We start from the raw sequence: 20,464 nt of genomic DNA, 5'->3' as shown, positions 1-20,464 counted from the left end.
AAGAGACTAAACAGAACATCGTTAATGAATAAAACAGAAACCTCCACACTATTATGCACACTATAATATACTCATTAGTTTCAGTTCTCAATGGAACGCGTAATAATTAGTTGCATTGATTTTGATTGTCTGTCCAATTTGTTAATGAATTTGAAACTGTTGTCGGAGGCTTTCAGTTAATTGTGCTTATCGTGCAATATATAAATATATAAATTGGTTAAATTTAGCCAGAATTATGTGATTAACACGTTGATAAAAGCTGGTGTTGTTAAAGTATCAAAATTTAATTTATATTTGATAAGTGTTAGCATAAAATGCATAATAAAGGTGGAAATGTGGGACTAGGTACAACTGGTACGACAACACCATCAGCATCAATCAGTGCTGCTGATGTGGGACCAAGTGTTAGAACATGTAAGTGTTCAAAATTCACGACAAATTCTGTTTAATGATGGATTAACTGAACAAGCATTGGGTACTAATGATGTTTGATTTACTTTTGGAACATACTCTGGACTCGGCTTTCTGTTTTCTAACAGACACTTTCTAATGATACCACACTCAATTTCTATTTAAGGAAATTTTATTGTCTGCCCCATGCGAAAGCTGACCATTACATGACAGTCTACCCTGGCGAAAATATTCCTTTCCATGAAGAATATTTTCAGTTCGTTTGATGTGAATCAGTTGTGGTAATCAACTTTGGCAATAAAGGCAGGACAGACAATAAACCAGAATACTTTAGATTCTGCTACGCGCTGCTACGTAATTAATCAATTAAAAAAACAACTTTGAGATACTAGCAAACTCACTCGAGTGTTTTTAAGCAACTTGCTTCGGTAAGTGTTTTGTACAATTCTTTTGCCTTGGATATTCAAATCTGACGAAAATTACCGAAGCTTGTTCCCCAAAAACCACAAGAATGAGTTTGCTCATATCAGAAAATTGCTGCCTCATGCAATGAATTACTTTCGCAGCATCCAATGTAATCTATTATTACTCACTAAGCCACCGAGAAATGGGTTTGAACGATCGTTCAATGGTCTGATGAGTAAAATCTTTTACTTCATTAGTCTTAACATATATGTTACCATAAAGTTTAGTCATTTCTTACGATAACGATTCTTCGTTAAGCATACGGCATACGGCCTATACAGCACTATTTACACCATCATCGTTGATTTCCAATACATATTCTTCCAATCAGGATGCTTTGAAAATCCGTTGCCATTGGATAATCAAACAAAATTTTGTTTGATCGATATTTTAACAAGTTGGTGTTGTGCCGTGTCGTATCTACATTTTAATTTTTGTATTGTGGTCAACGAATCATGGTCTTGTTACATGTTAAACGAAGTGATCAGAGCCAATTTCTGTACGACACAAAGTTGGACAAAACAATCGAAGGACTAACTCACGAAATTGTGAACATATTCAATGGTCGTTTAAAAATCGGTCGAATTGCGGCTGAAGTTGATGAATTGATAAAATATGGCCCAATGTATCCACCGGAAATTCTCGGACTAACTGAAGAACAAGTGGAAGAATTAAAATTGGTCGATCCGTGGGAGGAAAAGGTAACACCTAGTGGTGGTTGGGTGTTCAATAAAGATCCGATTGGTAGACGAAATGGCCGTCAACCGAATGCTAAGATGGGAGAAATATTGCAAAAAACCGTTGATGAATCTCGTTCGATGATCAGCAAGAAGTTGGTCGAATCAAATACAACATTAACGTACCAGACCGTACAGAGGGCACTGGATAATATTCGCGGTGCTGTTACCATTGTTTATCCAATGGGCTTACCACCGCATGATAACATCTACATGGAACTAACCAATACGGAAGACCTGAGCGGAACACAAGCATTGAATGAAATCGTTGAACCGGCCACGGCACAACTATGGTTCGCAGGACATCAAATGTATCCCGATAAGCATTTGTTCGATTATTTGGGACGAAACGATAAGAGTAAGGTAGTCATCAAGCTAGCGAAAAATGGTGAAGGTGCTCCCGGTCGTGAGCCGATTTTGTCCGAACAGGAGCGTAAACATTTGATGGCACAACAGTATCGTCGCCAGGAGGAATTGAAGAATTTAGAAAAAGATGATGAAGATCAATATCTGAATTCGAAATGGGCTGATAGTGGCAACCTGAAGCGGCAATTGCATGGCCTAGACAAGGTTGATTTTCGTTCGAAATTCTGTTAATTGTACATCTGATTGATATAGTGTGATGACATAATGAAGACGATAACGGTTTCGTATGAAAAGTCACAACAATATTTCTTATCTTTCACTTATCGGTTGGGTTAGATTTGCGGCTATAAATAAATTGTATTGTGGACTTGAATCGATTTTATTATTAAAAAGAAAAACGGCAATAGCAATCGTTGTATACGTGGTCAATGTTTGTGATACCCATTAGACACTGAAATTTTGTCTAAATTGATTTTATTAGCAGCCAGCAAGTAATCCACGTGTGCTCATTGTGCCAGTGACACACATTCTGAATCTTGCTGCTGAAGATGCATCCAGTTCTCAATGGTTTTCATTTCAATTTACACAAGCATCCTAGTGAAGAGTAGCTGTGGCTTGCTACGCTACATTCTAAGATTTGCCAAAAATCCAATTTATTTCTTTAAAAAGGTGTGTTTGGTGTCATTTTAAAGAGGAATGAACGGGCTTCAAGACAAAATTTGCTTGGTTAAGTGAAGGAGATAAGCTCAAAAAGTTCCCCAGTGGCTTCGATGTGTGCCCTAACAGTATTTTACATGACTAGGGATAAAAATATGAAAAGTAGAGTTTTTGTGTGAATTTGTATGATCCGAGGCGTAGCCGAGGTCAATACACACTAAGACGAGACTTTCCATTTTTGTCCCGATGTAATGGATTTTATCTACCTAGGTGAAATAATAGCAGTGAAAAAGTGCTATTATTTCGCCGTCTGTAGATAAAATAGCGTATTCACCTCTGTCCAAATGTTTATTTAGACACTTAGGGTTATACCATTCGCCTTCGGCTCATGCAATAACTCCCCAAGTGTCTAAATAAACATATGGACAGAGGTGAATAATCTACTATTAGATGCTGATGGAGTAATACTTGAAACATGAAAAGTACGGTTTTGAACGCATGTAGCAAGTAATGTTACATTTTTAAATCTTAAAAGCAATTCAAAAGAGCTTTATTCACCACAACAATATTTTGTGGCTAGCGCTGGACATAAGAATATTTTACATGCAAAAATTGTGAGAAGCCTTTAATATCTATAGGTATGGGTCTACTTGTTGAAGTCAAAGTTACTCGTCATCACACCAGAATATACCTTTGATCTACTTATGCAAAGATTTATTAGGAAAATTGATTATTTTTTCTTTAAACCGATGATATAAAAATAACATCACTCTCAACGGTTTACGTCCTACATGGTTACGACAAAAACTTATAAGCTTCGTCCACCTTGTCGATTTAATATTATGTAATGCGATGCCTGAAAATTACATGATAGTAATTAGCCGTGGAGAGTCCACATTACAGCGATATCCTAACCTCTTTGTTGTAGTGAAAGGGGTTTTCAACAGACTCAGTACGAAGTTAGGTTATCCCAAAGTCTAGTATTCAATGTTTAACTTCTCACAGTCGGTAATTATATCAGTGGGTGTAATTGTCGAAACTGGTTCTTATTTTGATTTAAGTGTTCTCATTTAGATAACTAATCGATTAATTAAAGATAAATTTTGTTTGGTGTTTAATACTGAGGTAATGTTCATAATGCGACGATCTCTAATCAATCTACAGTAAAACCTCTGAAACACAGTCAACCAGGAACCATTTTTGGGAAAACTTTTTCTTTCGTTTTCCAACCATCTCTCAACATTTTCCCAATTTTCTCATACTTTTCCAAAAATATTTTTCTAAAAAGTTTTGAGGAAAATGTGGAAACATTTATGAAAATTGGAACAAAGTGCTTCGAAAAATAGTCCCTGCAATCAACTCATCAAGCTCCGTTCTCTGATCTAACTGAAATTCAATCACTAATCCCCCTGATCCTTAATACCGAAATTTTACCGCAATAACATTAGCACACCCATTGGTGTCTAGTGTCTACAACAAATGGTACGACGAATCATCAGAACTTGTAAATCTGCGTACACATAATGGCAGTCTAATAATTTTATTTTCCATGAGTGCAAATTTAAGATAGCAAATCATTATTTTTCTCAGTATAATTCGATAAACGGAGGAATAAATAACAGTTCTGCCGTTCTCTGAGTGAGTTGAATTTAAGTGATCGAGGGAAAGTGATACATGACGCATATAAATATGGCTACCACGGAAACCCCGAGAGCTCGCCCTCCGACTGGGAATATGGCGAATATGGCAACTTGTGAGTAGCCTTGAGCATATTTTATTTTGCTAATTGTTTTAAACAAAATATCCCGCCGAGAATCCTGTCATCGCCAACAACTGGTATGTGTTCCATTAAATTCGGTCCCAAGCTAATTTCAGTGTTTTCTTTTTTATTCTCTTAAACATCTGCATAAACTGTGTCTGTGGAGTTCACTAAAATACTGTCGATATTACGTGAAATCGAAAAATTTTTGTTTATCAATATTTTAGCTTAGACACTGTTGTCTTTACGCCCAGTCAGTTTATTAGCTCACACATAATTGTATAAACATAAACAGTTTAATTTCGAAAATTTGTGGTTTATTTACTTAGATCGCAATATTGTAATTTGGTTATTTGGATTCACGTGTAGGATATGGAACACACATTATAAAATTCGATTTTATAATCGAGATTTAAAATCTAGTTCAATCGATATTGATGTTTCGTTGCTCGTTTAAAAAAGATTGTTTTTTTTTATCCATCGATTTTGTATCGGAAATTTTCTTGGTTTTTTCGGGAGTTAAGGAACATCTTGCATTGATTAATTATATCAAGCGAGCAAAGATTTAAATTTGTAATGTTAATTGAAGAAGAAATGTAAGTTGACTTTTTTTTTATGGTGTGTGTAACATCAACATAGATAGAAAGGGAACAAGTCACATTGATGAATCATAAGAAAAATGAAATTTAATTCTTTTAGCTTTGCTTCGAATAGTCTGACGATGTCAATAGAAGTTTATAATAAATTCAATTGAAAAAATTCGCCAGACTATTCGAAACTGACTTTTTATTAATTAAATTTAAATTTTCTTATAATTTGCTAATGTGTCACGTATCCTACCTGCATACAGCTATTCTATAGACAAATCAAGATTCATCTACTTATTTCAAGACCATGACGAGTCACATTCGCTTGAATTTAGTGATTATAAATCAGAGCATGACCACAAGAAACAAATCACTTCCTCATGTGACCCAATATATACGATTTGAGCCATCATATCAGATTTTTTTAATCATTAAGTGTGATTCTCGTCGAAAATGTAATGATTCGCATTAATTGTTTGTGTTTATTTTTCGTTAACTTTATCTCAGTTGAACCTCCGTCAACATTTTCATTAAAATATGAAAACGTATTTCGCTTCCAAGCAACATTTTTTTTAGCAGATCTCGAGATTTACCAATGGGATTATGTTTGACTTAAATAAAATACGTTCCATGTCTGGATGACAGTGTCATAAATTAAGACATTTCCGTCGTGTAACGAAGAAATAATGCTGTGTAGCGACACTATCGGTGCCATCGTATCCAAAACATAGTTTAAATTCAAGATATTTAATGTTGTGCCCATTATATTCATAAAATGAAAATATTTATCGGTTTCGGAATTAAAATTCTTCCGAAAATCGTGCTGGTGCGCAACTCTTTACAACACTACTGTTAACATTGTCTACAACACAAAAACGTTTTCGGATTTTTTTTTTAATTTCAAAATTTATCAGAAGTCACGTGCGATTCGGATTTTCTTTGATTTTTATTTTTATTTTGGATTTTCTTGTTTCCGTTTTTTTTTCTTCAAAAGAATTTTACTTAAAAATAAAATGTTCAACCGGTTGCGTTTAACTATTTATGGGATACCATAACAGTGAAATGGGTCTTCTCCCATACGATCGATTTTCTTTCATTCCGGTAGGCAGTAATTCGTATATCTAAACTTTGATTTTATGAGCAAATCTTGCATTTATCGTCAGATTATATGTTCGTTAATTATAATTTGATGGAGATAAAAATAGAAATTTAATTGATTTGACTTTTGTTATTCTGACCTATTTGAAGTTGGGTAATAAATATCCAATTTGTTAGCTAAATAAAATTCAATTTTCTTTGCAAAGCTTTTCGCACCCACATTATGTCGAATTACTTCGAATATACCAACTCAATAATCTCATTTTCATTATTCGTTATCTAATCTAGCAATTTATTATCCAATTCGAATACCTTGCAATTCGTGTTTGGGCTTGTTAAATGCAATCGTTTGTCTTATATGCAATCTATTCTTGGAGCGATCCAAGAAAATTACTTCGTTAGTGTGTTCAACTTTAGTTGTGTTGTGTTTGGTAAGAGACAGCTAGCCCACATACATGTCAGTCCCTCATAAGGCTGCGGTTTTGAACCTCAGCTAAATTGTTACATTTTCACGAGTTCACTTCGGCCGCCACACGGCGAAGAAAATTAAAACTGGTGGCCAATTAGTTCTTTTCATGCCACGGCACAAAATTACAAATGTTTTATCGTAAAATTGGGTCCTTTTGCATGCAATAGTCATTTACGTATCTGTGATGAACGGTAGATTTTCGGGAATTTTGCGAGTTGTTGCCCGAACGATTCTATAATCTCATCCCAAGGCCGGAAAATGGAATTGATAAACGAAATTTTTGATCTGTACAAGATAGCTCAAATTTTCAAATTATTAACCTGTCTGGCCAACGCACTCCAAGAACATATAGGCACAAGAACAGATTTTTGGATCTGTTAAAAATTCTCTTATTTTGGTCACCGCATTAGTATTATACCAACATAAGAACATATTTGTCAGACCAATACCTTCAGTTTGACACAAATATTCATTTTCTACGATAAATGCCGGCCGAGGTTCTATGGCTCAAAAGTTAAAGTCGTAGAACAAATATTTGTCGCATTGGGTATAATGTAACAATATGACATAGGTTTCAAACTGCGCCCTAATGAGGGAGTGATATGCATGTGAAGGGTGGGCTCTCTACCTATAATTTGAGATAGGTTTTGCTACAGCTGAATTTAATCAACTGATCTTCAAACATACATTATCAATGCACCAAGCACCATCTAAGCATAAGCACCGTCTATGTTACGCTCTACGCTGATACGTGTTTAATGTGGGCGGTATGTAAAATGTCTTTGGATTTTATACTACGAAACGAAGTATAAATTTGCACATCATAATAGCATATTCAAACACAAGGACTATATACTCCCTGTGGAATGAATGATCCGAGGATTTCAGTCATTTTAGTATGTTACGTCACTGTTTGTAAATATTTGTTTAGGCATGTGTGAGGTTTGTGGAAAGAGCCGAAGGCGAGTGGAGTAATCACACGTGCCCAAACAAGCATTTACAAGCAGTGACGTAACACATTTTACATGTTTGTGGACGGTAAGTGCATTTTCCCTGTCACAAGCAGTGATGTAAAGTGCACTTTACCGTACATAAGCATGTAAAATATTATTACGACGATGGATGGCTGATCATCTTGAAACGATGTAACAGTATTGATAAACTTGATTCTTCAGCTGCATCAACGCACTTCAAGCAAAAGTGCTTCTAATGACAGCTGCCAAATAGAGTACTATTTGGTATGAAATACACACACGGAATTTTGAAAACCGACAAATTTTCTGTTTGCGAGTTTTACTTGATTTTCTTACTTCTCCATTTAAAACCACATGCAAAATTCACAGAAAACCAGTAAACCACGAAACAGAAAATGTGTCGGTTTTCAAAATTCCGCGAGTGTAGTTCGAGTTTTCTTTACACTGTAAAGTTTACAGTGTCAAAATTTGTTTGATACACTGTCCAGTTTCGGTACTCTATTATCTATTTACAGTACCACTCATGATTGAAGTGCGTCGGCTACATACATAAAATCAGGGACTGTTCTTGGGATTTTCCCACATTTTTCTTAATTCTCCCAAAAAATATTTTTGTAAAAATATAGGAAAGTTCGGGAAAACATAGAAAAACTAAAGAAAAAATTGGAAAGCACTTCCCCGAAAATTATCTCTGTACAAAATGCTTCAAAAGTCAAGATTTAATAAAGTAGAAAATTGTTTAGATCTTTCACTCGAAACATTTCTCTGTACGTCTCTGTGCATTTTTCGGCTATCGATGATATTATGATATATTACACTACTCGGTCGTCTCGCCGATTTTAATAATTATTTTCAGATGTGTAACGATCTCATGAAACTTGGATTCTCTTTTTCAATTTTCTTTGTTTTTCGAATCAGATCAAATTATTGGTTCGATCGGTACGGGGAAAATGGTGAAATCAAATTGTACATAATTACGAATTGTAAAACAACGTTTCTGCTAATTATGTGTGATTCAGATATTTAATTTAACTGTGAATGTTATCTTAAATTTTCTGTTGCCCATTATCACTAATCTTACGATGGATTACCGTGCGAATAACTTAAATTTTTCATAATTTTTTATTTTAAATTTCATTTTCAGCCGAAGGTGAAAATTCAGGATGTATCGAAATACTTGCCGCAGCAGGCAGCATCCTCCTAATGATATTCACTTTACCATTCTCATTGTTCGTATGCTTCAAAGTTGTTGCTGAATACGAACGAGCCGTTATATTCAGAATGGGAAGACTAAGGTAAAGTTAACGACTTATTGGTGATGAGTGTCATTATTGCTGATGATCATCAATATCATCGTTTATTACAGAGCTGGTGGCGCCAGAGGTCCAGGTGTATTTTTCGTTCTACCTTGCATAGATAATTACTGCAAAGTCGATTTGAGAACGGTATCGTTTGATGTTCCGCCGCAGGAAGTTTTGTCCAAAGATTCGGTGACGGTTAGCGTGGATGCTGTTGTTTATTATCGTATCAGTGATCCGTTGAAAGCCGTTATTCAGGTATGAAATACGGGTGGGAGGACATCAATTAATGATGTGGACTCGAGGATTAATTTCAAAATATTTTAGGTAGCCAACTACAGCCACTCAACACGACTACTCGCTGCAACAACACTGCGTAATGTTTTGGGTACTCGAAATTTATCCGAACTGCTAACCGAACGTGAGGCAATATCGCACACAATGCAGGCGTCTTTGGATGACGCTACAGATCCCTGGGGGGTTAAAGTAGAACGAGTTGAAATGTAAGTCAGATTTTGTTTAATTGACAGCACCAACACCGGTTTCATCGACATTTTTTCCCTTTCAGCAAAGACGTATCTCTTCCAACCGCATTACAACGTGCGATGGCTGCTGAAGCAGAAGCGTCGCGCGAAGCTCGTGCAAAGGTCATTGCTGCTGAGGGTGAAATGAAATCGGCAAGAGCACTGAAAGAAGCATCCGATGTTATGTGCGAAAGTCCAGCCGCTCTGCAGGTAAACTTTTGGTCGAGAGAACCATCCACTCCGTACTATCGAATTTTTGTTTATTTCAGCTTCGTTATCTCCAAACCTTGAACAGTATTGCATCCGAAAAGAATTCCACTATCATTTTCCCGTTACCAATCGATTTGTTGAAAGGATTTATGCCGAGGTCATAACCAGAGATTTTTATTGTTGAAGAAACTATTGCCAAATAAATATCGTCAGTAAGACCTATGTGTGAAATGGATACGTTTTGATTGCTTATGCTGAACGATTATAGATTCTCGTTGTTACTATCCAGTAAAATACGAAAGTTTCCCCTGCTACAAGCGAATTTGACTTTTGGGTGCATTGATTTTGTTAGATAATTCCAACGAAATATCTTTCAATCGATCTTCGAACTTTAACAAATATTCGAACAGACTGGTAGACACTCTTGTTGCCTCTGTAAGTGCAAGTCACGCAACTATTAATAGCCTGCGCTTGTAAACACAATTTTTAATCTCATCAGTATAGCGATAGCTTTACCGTGCATAACAAGTTGTTCATGTGAACCGATTAAACCGATTTATCTATGATGTTAAATAACAACGAATTTCTCTCTGGAAAGTGATGTGATACATTTGGTTACCGACGCATTTCACGTGAAAAAAATGCTGTGAGCTAATGCACCATATAGACGTATTCGTGAAAGGCACGAGTGACTCTGAGTGACTCTTTGTAATACTGTATGTACTATAGTATCTGCCCGAAGACACAACTTACAGTCCCGAGTATGATGCGTCTTAGTTAATCATGATGTTTCTATGTACAAATGTTGTACTTCTGAAACGAAATTATTTAAAAATGTTGAGAACGAGTAAACATCTTACACATGCAGGTTCGGATGCTGAACGAGGTCGAAAGACAAAAGTAATGTTGCATGTTTGGTATATCTCGTTTCAGTATCGATTCACTTCGATTAAGTTCAAATGAACAGACTCAATTTTCAGTTTGACAATTTACTTGGGTCAGGGTATCGTCAGTGAAATTTTGACATGAATTTGATGCAGCTGTGTTTTTGGATCACTACTGATACAAACGAATCTGCAAGTACGTCTTTATACAGTTTTGTCATTAGCACGCTGAGTACCACGCGCGTGTGCGTTTTACTATTTCACTCGTATGAACCGAACTACAAACAGTTTGCTTATATATATGAGTGTATGAGCAGCTGAAAAAAAGCTGAAGCAAATTTAAGTCTAAATTCAAATGTACACTGTATTTAGGAAGCTGAATAAAACGATTTCTTATAAGTCACAAATTTTACACATCCGAACTAAGGGATATATTAAACTCTATTTTACAAAACTGCTCTTCAGCTTCCATTTACATCAAGGCTGTAAACTTTGGGGAGGTCACGCAGATCGCCATTTTATTAGACACGCGGGAACACACCACCTACATATAAAAAAATCACCACATCATCACGGCGACGAGAATCATCAGAGTAGGTGAATTTTTGTATGAAATCCGCCGTTTTATCATCAACTGTGGTGTGTCACCCGCGTATCTGTCTGTATCTGCGTGACCTCCCCAAAGTTCACAGCCTTGATTTACATGACGTTCAGCAGAACCATTCCTTAATTAGTGAAGTATCTGAGCACAACTCTGGGTGCGCCTTCATTTTTCAAAAATGATTTTTGTAAAAAGGTATCATCGGAAATACAATAAAAACGCACAAATGTCTGAGAAGCATCGGTCACCGACGTAACGTCAACTAGGTATCATTTCTCTGGTTACTATAGATTGTGGAAATTGTTACCGACACTACCCCAAAAATCAGCGATGACACTGCCTTCGAGTCGGTCTATTGAGATACGAAATTTAAAAATCAAAATCATTTGTTGGGAAATTAAATTTTCGATCCATGAAAATTTTGTTCGATGAAGTGACAGAAGTGCCCGACTTGCCGACAGCGTCAATCATTCAGAGTCCTGTGAAATAGTGCTCAAATCCACAATCTATTGACAATGCGTTGAAAAATAATTTATGAAAAATCGAATAGATCGTGGATTTGAGCACTATTTCACAACGATGGACGCTCTCAGCAAGTCGGTCACTTCTGTCTCTTCACCGAACAATATTTTCATGGACAATGTGATCGAAAATTTAATTTCCTAACAAATTATTTTGATTTTTAAGTTTCGTATAAATAAAGATTGGCTCACCTAGTTTGTGTATATTACGTAGGTGGAAGCACGGGGTTTCAGGGGGTTTCGAACATTTAGTTTTTTCATGTTGCAGATATTGCAGTGTCAAATTCTGTCCAAGATGTGACATATTTGCAAGGTATTGGCCCTTTTCACAAAGTATAATCAGCGTAACCTTCGTAAAAAGAATCTTGAATCTGACAAGAGCACGTGCGCCAACGTGTAAAAAACAAATGTTCAAAACCCCCTGCTGAACCGTGGCGATCCTCTTGTCAAACGGACAGTACATAAACAAATTCCATCATTTATCTCAAAAGACCGACTCGAAGGCAGTGCCATCGCTGATTTTTGCGGTAGTGACGATAACAATTTCCACAATCTATTATCCACAATAAAACATTTATATTTCTCCGACTGTATAAACTCGATTGCGATGATTTTGAAAAATCTGATAATGGTGACTTTCATTACGAAATGATCGAATCTCTGCGAGCATCTTCAGATGCAAAAAAAAATATCCGTTTTGATACAGATGAAATAAACTGGAATCAGTATGATGATTTGACTATGCTAACCAAAGAAAAATTAATTACGTCTTGCGTTCATATTCAATATCAAATCAGTCAGGCGAAAAAAATAGTCGAGGTAAGCGTTACATCAAAATGATGTACGATGTCAACAAAATATGTTTTCCTAACTAGTGTTGAAATACCGCCACTTCGTCGCTTATTTCCCTCTTCGTTTAGGAAAAACGTTGGTCCTAACTTATGCTAAAAGGCTTAGCGAATTCGATTCCATGCGTTAGGAAAACAACTAATGCCATTTTATGTAAAAAAAAAAACAAATTCCGCATCGGAATTTCCGCGTCTATCTCTGAAAAAGTGTTCTCATGAACGTGACTTTTGTGTACATTTGTGTACTTCACTATGAAAAAATCAAAAATCGGTCATTCGGTCAACAACATTCTACTATACTATACTCACGTTTTTTGTGACTTTGTAAACTTGAATGGTATGTAGTTGGTACATGCAACACTCGTTATTAGTTGTTGAATAAGCGAGCAACGGCTTCCAAATTTTTTTTTGCATACGGAAAGTTACGTTACTAAACATAAAACGAAATTATAAGATCAGCGTAAATAATTGGAAAATGGGTTACACCAAAGTGGAAGATGTGCTACAAGATTTAGGTATATTTAAATCTTCAGCCTATTGATACCTACTCGTAAAAGACCTAATCTTAAACCACAAGTATTGTGAATTTACATACGGTGTCGGCAATTAATAAAAAAAAAGTTTTTGTGTATTCAGTCGGTATTTTAGTGAACAAGAAGTGATAATAAATGATAATTAAGAGTGAATTCGCCAAAACTTCGAACAGTCCGAATTCAAGCCGACGGCGATCCAATCGAGCCGCCGCAACAAGTGAAAAACTTTGAGAAAACAGAAATTTTTGAAGGGCTCTGGGCGGCTGGGAAAGTTAGTAGCAATAACCCGGAGTTTTGTAGCTTACTTCAAGCTCTAGCTGCACAGAGCCCTTCAAAAATTTCTGTTTCCTCGAGGTTTTTCACTTGTTGTGGCGGCTGGATGGGCCGAACATCGGCGTTTGTTGGTCAATAATATTCAGCTCATTGACCTTCTTAAACGTGCACAATTTGACATTATTCACTTTTTGCATGTGGGAGTAATTGATAAAAAACGATTTTCGCGACCACTTCGGAAAATTTTTTTCTAAAGGGCATGACAACCCAACAAAAAAATTTCGGGAAAAAAGTTGTTCTACGATATTCTCAGAATTGAACGATGATTCATTTGAACCATAGCTCGATTGGATCGCTGTCGGCTTGAATGCCGATTCCATATAAGCTGTTCGACGTTTTGGCGAATTGACTCTTAAGCGTTCGTATTGGATATAAGCAATGTTTACGTATGCTAATTTGTATTAAATTTCCGATTACAAATTCAATGAATTTAATTCATGAACCAGCAACTATTTTGAAACTAATTCATTTGAATACTTTCATCTGAAGAAGGGGTTTGCCATTGCTCCATTGCTCTTTGAATGTTCTACGACTAGTTGTGACTGCACTATTGTTATAAATATTTTTTAAATATGACACGAGCACATCGAGCAGACTTCAAAGCTACACCACCTACAATGAAAACATTTTACGACTTCACGTAACATGACAATATGTCTGCCTTCTAGTCCCGTGGAACTGAGTGGAAATGAAAGTCAGGTCCCTTAACTGAATAGATTTTAAATTAGTTATCAATTCGGGCTTTAAGTCATCAACTTCACATCAATAGTCACGATACATACACTTTCTGTTTTACAAGAGTCTTAAAAATGCCAAATATTTTTCGATTCTTGTTATTTCCTAATCTAGGCCTTAGATTGTACTCTGTTTTTTTTTCGCAAACGTTTTTAACTTACTGCAGCTTATGTATTTGAACCCAAAGCTTTGTTATAGTGAGAATATCATCAATGGGAGATGATTCAACGCTGTGTTATCCTCACTTTTGAGATGTGTATGAGACTGTAACTTGCAGCGAATTAATTTTAGATAAATTACCAAAAGCTCTGGACCACAATGATAACATTTTATTGAATGAACGTTGTCTTCTACTGTTCTGCAAAACAGTTATCTCTCAGAAGAGTTACGTTATTTCATCTCAATGTTCAAATTCCAGGTGGATACTCCAAATATCAGAAATGGTTGTCATTGGCTCTGATATTTCCCCAATTTCCCACTGCGTTGATAGTTCTTTCACCGATATTTACGGGGACGAGTAACGTTCCGTTATTATGTCCAACCAGTTCCATCAGACACAATTCAACAGACGCTTGCATCAACGCTCTGAATTGCACAGACGATTCCGAAAATTTTGAATTCGTTTCAATTGTACAAGAGGTAAGAATGTAGATCATGTCGAAGTCGAGATTGAACAGCTAAAAGGACAATAATTACAATATCACCAGTGGAATCTAGTGTGCTCGATGAGCTGGGTCACTGATACAATAACCAGTTTCCAAATGTCGGGAATGATGATCGGAGCTTTTGTTTCCTCAATATTTTCAGATACGTACGAGAGAGAGAGAGTATTTGAGCGGATAAAAGCGCGGTTCTTAATTTTTTTCATTTCAGATACGGACGGAAGAAATGCTTTATCATACAGACGTTTTTAATGGGCTTGCTAGGAATGGCTCCAGCATTAGCATCTGGACCTTGGTCGTATGCTGTAGCTAGGTAAAAAAATGTTATCAGAGTGGGAAATACCAGCATCCAAAACCACAATTTAGAAGCATTGCTTTTGCCCCTAACGAAGTGGGGGCTTTAGAGTGCACTTTGCCTCTGCCAATACCGAAGGGGAATCTACGTGAGCAAATACTAGAACAGGAGATATTTGCTATTGGTGATCAATAGAATGAATTAGTACGTCAATAGACGTAAATGAAATTAGGTGGGACTGACTTTGCTTGCGTAGTTTCCCCTTCGGCCAACAAACTCATTAATTTATTAGTTCTTGCCATGCAGAAAGTTTAATTTTTTTTATTTAGATTTTTTGCTGGATTTAGTGTCGGAGGTACAGTAGCTCTCAGATTGGTTATCCAATTGTTCACCCAGCTCAATTTTTAAATACTGTTTTCTCTCAATTTAGCAACATTTGTCGTTTACTTATCACACCTAACGGAGTTTCTCGTTCCTTCATGGAGAAATATATGCGGAGCCTTAAGCTTCTATCCTATTGCAGAAATGGTATTGCCGCTTCTAGCTTGTTTAATTGGAAGCTGGCGACTTCTAACATTTGCAACAGCAATTCCAGCTTTGTTCCTCCTTGCTTTCTATCGGTGAGATTTCAGTTCAAGTATTAAGCTAACAGCTTATAAAATCACCTACAAATTTTAAAGCTTCATCTTAGAGAGCCCGCGATGGCTTCTAGTTAAAAATCGTCCAGACGAGGCACACAAAGTTTTTGAAAAAATCGCTGAGTGGAATTCAAAGCCAGTACCACGCCTTGACGAAATTAAAGAACTGCAATCGGTCATTTTGAAACAAGAAACGGCGGCACTGAGTGGCCTCAAGGCAATGAAAACCATCATGAAAAATCAAACGCTTCGACGAAACTTAATCATCGAAACATTTTGTGTTGTAACGTGTGCGATTGTCTTCTACGGAGTTTCGTTCAATGCGAAAAATCTCGGTGGCAATAAATACCTGAACGTCTTCTACATGGGTGTGCTGGATTTTGTCGCAAGTCCTGCGTCTATGCTTTTCTCCAACTGTATGGGGAGGCGAAAAACGTTCATGATTTTTATGTTTAGCGGTACAACGTTTATGATAGCAATTGTATTCCTTTTAATGCTAAATCCATACGGTTCATCCAGTCCAATTATTGTAATCGCTTTATCGCTTGGTGGTCGATTTTTTATAGTCGCTGGTTGGAGTGGATTAAAAGTAATGATTCTAGAAACGTCGCCTACAAATCTACGAGCCACATGTATAGGCTTAACCGTATTTGCTGGATATTTCGGAGGAGTTCTCTCTCCACAGCTTGCCACATTGGCGACAGGTACTTCCAGTCGTTTTGATTCTACCCGACCCGAGAAATTCAAATAATTTTTATTTGCCTAACAGTTTCACCTGCTCTACCGTACATAATTCTAAGTTCTATGACTGTATTATCGTCGATATTTTCATGGTTTTTGTCGGAAATGCTCGAAAAACCGCTAACAGATACAATGGAATTGGATGTTAGAGTAGCTGATAAGAATCGTGATGAGCAGTAAAGACAGACATGGTCGGAAAGTGTAAACATAAAGTATTTTTTGAAATTTGTTAGACTTAAAGAAATATAACGAAGCACTTGATGACCTTACAGTATGTGGGCATAACCAATGTAACTGTTGAATCTTTTACTCCCTTTATTCTAAGAATTATGCATGGATTGATGAAATTTTCGTATAATTTTATGTCTGGTGTTCAGGAAATGTACTAGATTTCGTGTGCTTCATGTATTTATACAAAGTTGTAAACTTTGGGGTTTACAGCCTTGGTATTTATATACATCAGCATGCGTTGACATCAGAGATATAAAATCTTCTACTTCATTAGTTTGAACATATTATCTCTTTATTGCTATATAAAGAGTGGTTTGGAAAGATTTTATTTTTGTCGTCAGATTAACATATTAAATAGCCGTCTGCAAAATGTCATTGACGATTGATACTTGAAATCGTACCGACGCGACGACTTGTCGTATATAAAAATTCTGCTAGTCAAGCCTATTAGCCAATTTTTGGAATTAAATACTTAAAAAATCCATAAAATTCTTACAAAATTGTATAGACAGAAAGTATCAAAGTCTTAGTCGGCTGAGACCTTCTTTAAATCATGTTTTTTACCATGAACACAGCACTGACAGTGCGTTGCCATGGACCAAGGCAGAGTTTACTGACACGGCAGAGCTGGTTCACTAGACAGGAGCGCTTGATTTGACTAGGGACTAGTAGCCTTATATTTTACAAATAAAATTATTCAATTTATGGTCATTTTAGTTTATTTTCATACAGTGTGCTAGGTCCCTTATTTGACTGACGCTTCAAAAAAGAAGCGCTCCTGACTGGTTTATTTTACTCTGCTGTGCAAGAACCCATGATGGCTCATTTTTTGAGTGTCATCTTTGCTGTGTCTTCCATAGTATCTTCTACATTTTTTTACATTTGTCCAAAAAAATGATGGATTTGGAGAAATGTATCGTCCAAAAATATATAACTAAATAGGGACATGTTGTTTGGAACCTTTGGAACCAAACGAAGTTTGTTATTCCATGGGACTTTTTTTTTGAGAAATTGATAAAAAAGAATACAGAATTTTAAGGAATTAAACTCCAAAAATAAGCTATGCGAGATCTTTGTTGTTCATTTTACGTGTCAAGGAAAATATGGGAAAATTCAAGAATTCAATAGGAAAATCTCTGCCATCTGCACATGAAATTTTTTCTATCTGAGGCCGCCAGCACACGAGCCATTTTGTGTTGGTGGGATCGACAATTATGCTGCGTTTCCCATAGTTTAGCCTGTGGTGAATATCAATTTACAATGAAAAACACAAATAATTTTCGATCCCATCAATCCAAAATTGCTCGTGTGTTTTACGCCTAAATAGTTATTTTGCGCGAAATGTGTTGTCAACCTCGGTTTTCATGTGTTGTCAACATCGGTTTTCATGTGTTGTCAACCTCGGTTGTTATGTGTTGTCAACCTCGGTTGTTATGTGTTGTCAACCTCGGTTGTTATGTGTTGTCAACCTCGGTTTTTATGTGTTGTCAACCTCGGTTTTCATGTGTTGTCAACCTCGTTTTCGCTTCACATCTCCACATTTTTTGCGAAGAACGTCCCATTTTGACGTGATAGCAAAATTGCTATTTAAACCAAGGCTGTATACTTTGGGGAGGTCACGCAGATACAGATACGCGGGTTACACACCACAGTTGATGATAAAATGGCCGATTTCATACAAAAATTCACCTACTCTGATGATTCTCGTCGTCTGGATGATGTGGTGAATTTTTTGTATATGTAAAGTCATCAGAAGTGGTGTGTTCCCGCGTATCTAATAAAATGGCGGTCTGCGTGACCTCCCCAAAGTATACAGCCTTGATTTAAACATTGCGCAATTCATACTACCAACATAGGAAAACAATTTCTCATGAGGAAATATTGACTGGGATCGCTCAAACAACTCAGACATCGTAAAAATAATCGTAATCGATTTGATTTAGAATGTCAAAATATTTTTCAATATTGCTATCACTATATCCGATGTCCCCAAAAAATTCATAATTTAAAATCAATCGAATGGCAAATAAGTAAAATAAATCGCTTCAATCACACACATGGACATTAACCGAGGTAATAAAATTTTTTGGAAAATTATATCTGTATAAAAGTGTTAGACAAAACTGAAAGAAAGGTTATGTGACTTACGTCCGCCAAAAGCGTCACCAAATTTGTATTTCTTTAAAAATTGTTGATTCTGAACGTTTTTGTGTCCTACTTCGGACAATAAATTTGTTTTACAATATCGATTCCACCTGTGATTGAGTTGGTGCTACACTTTGACTGTTTGCCGCGCTACTTGCATTGTATAAGATACTCCGACCAGGTGTGTTTACGATGGAAAAGAAAATGAGCGCCAACATTTCTGTTTACTAACAAACCATATACAACTGAACTGAAACTGTTGCGTAATTTTTATGTTTACTGACCGAGTCAATTTGTCTGTTGCAGTTCACCAATCATAATTTTATCATGGAAATGGAACAGATTTTTCCTGGCATTTATCTCACACTATGCGAAGATAAATGGACAACCGAAAAATTGCGAACACATGGATTCACACACATCATCCGCATCGATAAACACATCAAAACCAGTCACACTACCGATCGCAATGCATCCAGTGACAATAAAACAGTGTCACAGTCGTTACTGGATCGCGACCATTTATCACCGCTGGACGGTTTCGAAACATTGGATTTGAATTTTGGTGAAACTTCCTATTTAACAACGGTACTTCCGAATTGCTACAAGGGTGTTCGATTTATTGACAGCGCACTGAAAAACGGCGGGAGAGTGTTGATTGTGGATAGAATTACCAATGAGAAATGCATTACCGTGGTGGTTGGGTTTTTGATGTACAAGGACAATTTGAAATTTAGGTAGGTGGAAGGTATTTTTAGCTGAGTGCAAGGACTATTTTTTGGGGAAATGTTTTCCATAATTTTCCACAATTTTTCTAAAAAAAAAAAATTGACAAAATTTGGGAAAATATGAGAAAATTTAACGAAAATATGGGAAAGTGTTTTCCCAAAAAACAGTCTTTGGGTGACTGTGATTTTATCAAAATGCAGTTCAGTAGTACCGTGTCTCCATTATTGCATTATCAAACTCGTATCGACAATCTAGAATTTAAATTCTTGTCTCATGTTCTGTAAAGATCAGACAGAACATTAAACCTTTAGTTGGTTTGCTTTTATACTTTAACTGTACCTTAGAAACTACGACAGCCACAAGTTTTTGATTGTCGGAACTTGCTGAGTTTCATTTGAAATGATCTGACAAAATTCGTTGCTTGTGCTTTTCACTCACTCTAACGAATCGCTCTTACCTCATCCACTCTTTCATCTAACCAAAAAGTAATCCGTCTAATATCTTCCAGCACTGCCTTCAATTTGGTTAAACAAATTCATCCGAACATTGAACTGGATCGGTATTATGTGAACCAAATGTACGAATACGAACCGATTTTACAAGTTCAGCGTACGTTAAATCTATATGGAACGAGTTGTTCGCGTGAGCTACGGAGCAGTATGCATAAACGGAAAATATCCGATGATATGCAACCGTCAGCCTACGATGATAAATGGAATAGTTTAAGCTTTGATAGTTCGGACACATTAATGGAGTAAGTGGTGGTGGTTGGAGGTAAATTTTGCTAAGTTTTTTTTTTCTTTTATTTTCTTATTTTTCTAATTTAGAAACTTAGGCTTAAAACAGTGAATCGAAATTATATTTTGATTTTGGTTCAAATTTTTATGTGAAGAAGTTGGAACATCGAATTGCAATGTCTTAGAAAATCCGGAAGGCTCAGTACTTCTGTACAGCTCAAAATATTTATCTCTTGTATAGACAGACATTCGTTCCAAGTTCCAAACCGACCTCGC

General features: G+C 36.3%; 4 protein-coding genes across 5 annotated transcripts; all 4 read left to right on the top strand.

Annotated features, from left to right (window-relative positions):
- The first annotated feature begins 52 nt into the window (after positions 1-52).
- On the top strand, positions 53-9,787 carry LOC119068533 (band 7 protein AGAP004871-like). 2 transcript variants are annotated; one of them, XM_037172149.1, is made up of 6 exons: positions 53-414; positions 8,668-8,818; positions 8,890-9,079; positions 9,149-9,324; positions 9,390-9,555; positions 9,615-9,787. In XM_037172149.1, exons 1-6 carry the CDS (start codon positions 315-317, stop codon positions 9,717-9,719), a joined length of 888 nt encoding a protein of 295 aa, XP_037028044.1. In that variant the 5' UTR covers positions 53-314; the 3' UTR covers positions 9,720-9,787. The 2 variants fall into 2 exon arrangements, with proteins under 2 accessions (XP_037028044.1, XP_037028052.1); XM_037172157.1 differs by lacking the exon at positions 53-414 and adding an exon at positions 4,224-4,389.
- LOC119068543 (cilia- and flagella-associated protein 298) lies at positions 1,286-2,352 on the top strand. Its single transcript, XM_037172167.1, has one exon. It carries the CDS (start codon positions 1,332-1,334, stop codon positions 2,208-2,210), a length of 879 nt encoding a protein of 292 aa, XP_037028062.1. The 5' UTR covers positions 1,286-1,331; the 3' UTR covers positions 2,211-2,352.
- A 2,946-nt stretch (positions 9,788-12,733) lies between the features above and the next one.
- LOC119068332 (organic cation transporter protein-like) lies at positions 12,734-16,607 on the top strand. The gene is made up of 8 exons (XM_037171890.1): positions 12,734-12,924; positions 14,429-14,649; positions 14,718-14,821; positions 14,884-14,985; positions 15,297-15,322; positions 15,398-15,587; positions 15,648-16,309; positions 16,375-16,607. Exons 1-8 carry the CDS (start codon positions 12,885-12,887, stop codon positions 16,524-16,526), a joined length of 1,497 nt encoding a protein of 498 aa, XP_037027785.1. The 5' UTR covers positions 12,734-12,884; the 3' UTR covers positions 16,527-16,607.
- A 1,914-nt stretch (positions 16,608-18,521) lies between these two features.
- LOC119068576 lies at positions 18,522-20,464 on the top strand. Its single transcript, XM_037172225.1, has 3 exons — positions 18,522-18,650; positions 19,029-19,459; positions 19,960-20,464. The coding sequence occupies exons 2-3, from the start codon at positions 19,050-19,052 to the stop codon at positions 20,207-20,209; spliced, it is 660 nt and encodes a 219-aa protein (XP_037028120.1). The 5' UTR covers positions 18,522-18,650; positions 19,029-19,049; the 3' UTR covers positions 20,210-20,464.

This window comes from Bradysia coprophila, chromosome II, assembly GCF_014529535.1.
Source record: "Bradysia coprophila strain Holo2 chromosome II, BU_Bcop_v1, whole genome shotgun sequence".
NCBI lineage: Eukaryota > Metazoa > Arthropoda > Insecta > Diptera > Sciaridae > Bradysia > Bradysia coprophila.
Note: the sequence above shows the minus strand (reverse complement) of the source record. Positions and strands in the feature narration are given on the sequence as shown.